This window comes from Hippichthys cyanospilos, chromosome 15, assembly GCF_059441005.1.
Source record: "Hippichthys cyanospilos isolate Australia breed blue-spotted pipefish chromosome 15, RoL_Hcya_1.0, whole genome shotgun sequence".
NCBI classification, from domain to species: Eukaryota; Metazoa; Chordata; class Actinopteri; order Syngnathiformes; family Syngnathidae; genus Hippichthys; species Hippichthys cyanospilos.
Genome location: NC_142383.1, coordinates 1,849,248 through 1,852,500, shown reverse-complemented (window position 1 = coordinate 1,852,500; position 3,253 = coordinate 1,849,248). Strand labels below are relative to the sequence as shown.

The window sequence follows — 3,253 nt, the reverse complement described above, 5'->3', positions numbered from 1 at the left end:
GTGTTTTTCGCTACACTCATTACCAACACATCAGCACCATCACAAGGCAAACAAGTGAACTGCATTCATATTGTCAACTGCTACAATTAATCTGATTAATTTCATGGGTTTAGGAGCATTTTTGGAGGCTTGGAGCAGATTAGCCTATTTACATGTAAAAAGCAGCTCTACTTATGAAAGATTCATGTTACGAAATTACTTCCAGATCAAATTAATATCATAAGTAGAGGAACCGTTGTATCACTGAATCGTTGAAGTACAAAAACTAACAAGGTAATTCTATCGTGAGACAATAATCATGATAATAAATACTGCCCATACATTTATTCCAAAGAAGTCCACCTTCTCCTGCCTAAATTGGTTTGACGTGAACTTGTTTGTGTTTTCCGGGCAAATGTAACAAGCAATCCAAATGGGGACCAAACAGTCAATCAGTGTACTTTTGCTAGCTCTGATTGATTGATTGGCTGGCTTTCTGGAACATTCACAACATGTTGCCAAGTTGATTGTGCAGAGGGGACTGATTCAAGCGCGCAGAGAGCGACAAGTTGAGCGAGAGAGAGAATGAGGGGAATCGTGAGCGAACAACAAAAGATTTTTAGTGAGCAAAAATATTTTTCTGTGCTCAAAATCTTTCCTTGCTCACTCAAAATCCATCATTATGTATTTGCTCGCTCAATATATTTTTCTGTGCTCCAAATCCAATATTGCTCGCTCAAAATTTATCATTACTCAATTTTTTTTGTGCTCAAAATCTATCCAAGCTCACTCAAAATCATCCATGGCTTGCTCAAAATAGTGGCACAAATATAATTCCAGAAAGAAAGTTCTGTCTTTAGGCCCAAAACGACATCAACTCAGCAATATTTTTTAGTATCAACGACAAGTCAAATAATACACAATCAGGTAACAACCAGCCAGAAAGTAAAAAGTGAATGCCAAACTCTTCAGGAGATCAAGAGTAACAAAACAGACATCAAACTCAAAGTAAAACGCATATTTTTCTACAGGACTAAGTTATGTCAGTGGCTACAATATTAAGAAGATGATGACGGGTGCAACATGTAATTCATTCTATTATTTAAATACAGTTTAGAGTCTGTAAAATTTTATTGTCGCGTGTCTTGTAGAAGTGTCAATCTCCCTCTTGAACTCAAGTTTGAGTGTCTTACAGGTCACTATAAGGCGATTGGCTCCCGGCGCAACCATCGACCAATGAGGGCAGGAGTTGTGATCTACTCCCTCCCCAACTTCTGCTTGTTATTCACACCTGGACGTGCCGATCGGGCTTCGTAAAACAAGCAGGCTGTTTTTACTTCTTCAAGACAGAGGAGCAAAGACTTCACCGGACCGTTGTAAATCTCTTACCTAGCTTACCTTTCTTTTACAATAAAATGGTATTTCAAGTGGAAACTCAGTGTTATCTCATTTGATCATGTACAGATTTGACTTTAATTTGACTTCCGGGTGCCACTAATATAACTGTGGCTGCCGCGAGACCTCAAAGGATGGAAAGGGATAACTTTTCAGTTACTGTATAAGGTTTAATAACTTAAGTAAATATGTGTACAGTCCTCCAGTAAAATTTGTCTAAAAAGATATGCATGGAATGAAGACTTTTCACATTATAAAAAAAAATAAATCATTAAAAAAAATGTTTTTTTTAATTCTGGGGAGGGGCCGCTACTTCGCAGTTTCCACTCATCGCGGGGAATTCCAGTCCCAATTAACTGAGAAAAATGAGATATCGCTGTGTGTGTGTGTGTATATATGTGTGTGTACATAACATAAAATCATCATAACATCACATAAAAAAACACATACATTCATGCAAACGTGACACAAACATTTGAATTAATTAAAATGAACTGACTTAGAAATTTAAATTAAGAAGTCGTTGTGTTTAACAGTAAAAATGTAAGTACAGTAGCTTGGTTCATATTTACTAGGGAAGAAACGTTGTACTCAGCCCAGTTGCCGTCTTACCTTGTCCAGCTCGTCGTGCAACTCCGACAGGGTGGGTCTGATAAGCTTCTCCCCCAACGGTGCGGCTGTCTGGCGGTAGAAATCAATGTTGGGGACGGCATCGATGGTGTTGTGGCCAAAAGTCCTCAGGTAGTAGGTGTTCGTGTGGGTGTCATAGTGATAGTGATGCTGGCCGCCTGTGGATGAATGTAAACTAGTCTCGCTCATCACTGTGTCCCCGTTCTGCATCCCCTCGACAGGCGCTGCCTCTGGAGAAGCCGGACTCCCAGCGCCACTCGGGTCCATAAAGTTCACCACCCGAAACCGTCCTTTAGCTTCCTCGCCGCTTGGCCCCGGGTATTCGGGAGGAGCTCCAAGAGTGGCCTTGTCGCTGGATGGGACTGTGATGGAAGCTTCGGAACTAGGAGACTCATCTAAGACTACAGCAGCTGCCTCGGCCACAAGGTCTACCTGGAAACGACTTTGACTATGGGCCGGACCGGAGGGCTTCTGCCCGGCGTCGGGTGCTAAAAAATCATTCTCCGCCGGAACATTCTCTTCCGGAGCGGGAACAGCGGTCGATGGCGCCGACATTGCACTCTTGACAAATTAACGGAGAAACCGTAAGAGAAAGCACACAAGGCCCGCAAAGCGTTTTAAAACAAGTTGATCAGCGACGAGCACAACTGTTCTCAGAAACGCGCTTAGTGAGCGGCGTGTAAGGCGGTTAACAACGAAAAATCGTTCGTTCGTGCGAAACGTCGGGCTACAAGATGGAAACTTTAAGCAACCTATTGACTTTTTCTTCCACGGCCCCAAATATAAAAAAAGCACTAATTTGCGCCCCCACCCTCCTCCCCCGTCCTCCAAACTTCAGATCGTCGAGCTACCGTCTTCCTGTAATTCAAGGCAGGATGCTGTTGTCGACCTTGTCTCAACTCCTCCTAGCTTTCCTAGCGGCTTCCTCTCCAGTAATATACACACACTGCGGTCGGCATCACTGATGGGTGGGTTTCTGCTACGCGTGACCTCGCGAGATGTTAACGTTCGCGTCTCATTTTTCACCCGCGCGCGGGTGGGGGTGGGTACTGTGTGAGAGGTGCAACAGCAAACATTGGCGGTTTTTCCTATACTAGTACAACTAGTCCCACTTATAATTTGTACTGTAAAATGCGTTCTTGAGTTTAACAAAGTTCTGTTTCACTAAACTGTCTCTCTTCTTTCAGTGTTTTAGAGTTGAGCGATTAGAAAAATGCCACAGGACAATTCGATTCTAGTTACATGTCTG

General features: G+C 42.8%; 1 protein-coding gene across 3 annotated transcripts in view; it reads right to left on the bottom strand.

Moving 5' to 3' along the window:
- The window catches only part of LOC148411328 (solute carrier family 12 member 2-like), a 94,116-nt gene extending 91,172 nt beyond the window's left edge, over nt 1-2,944 (bottom strand). Inside the window, exon 1 of one of the 3 annotated variants that reach the window (XM_088435178.1) lies at nt 1,987-2,944. In XM_088435178.1, coding sequence (XP_088291304.1) covers nt 1,987-2,559 — 573 coding nt within the window. In that variant the 5' untranslated portion in view covers nt 2,560-2,944. The remainder of the gene's footprint in view (nt 1-1,986) is intronic. The other 2 variants (XM_088435177.1, XM_088435176.1) reach the window with 2 other exon arrangements.
- Between the last annotated feature and the right edge of the window lie 309 nt (nt 2,945-3,253).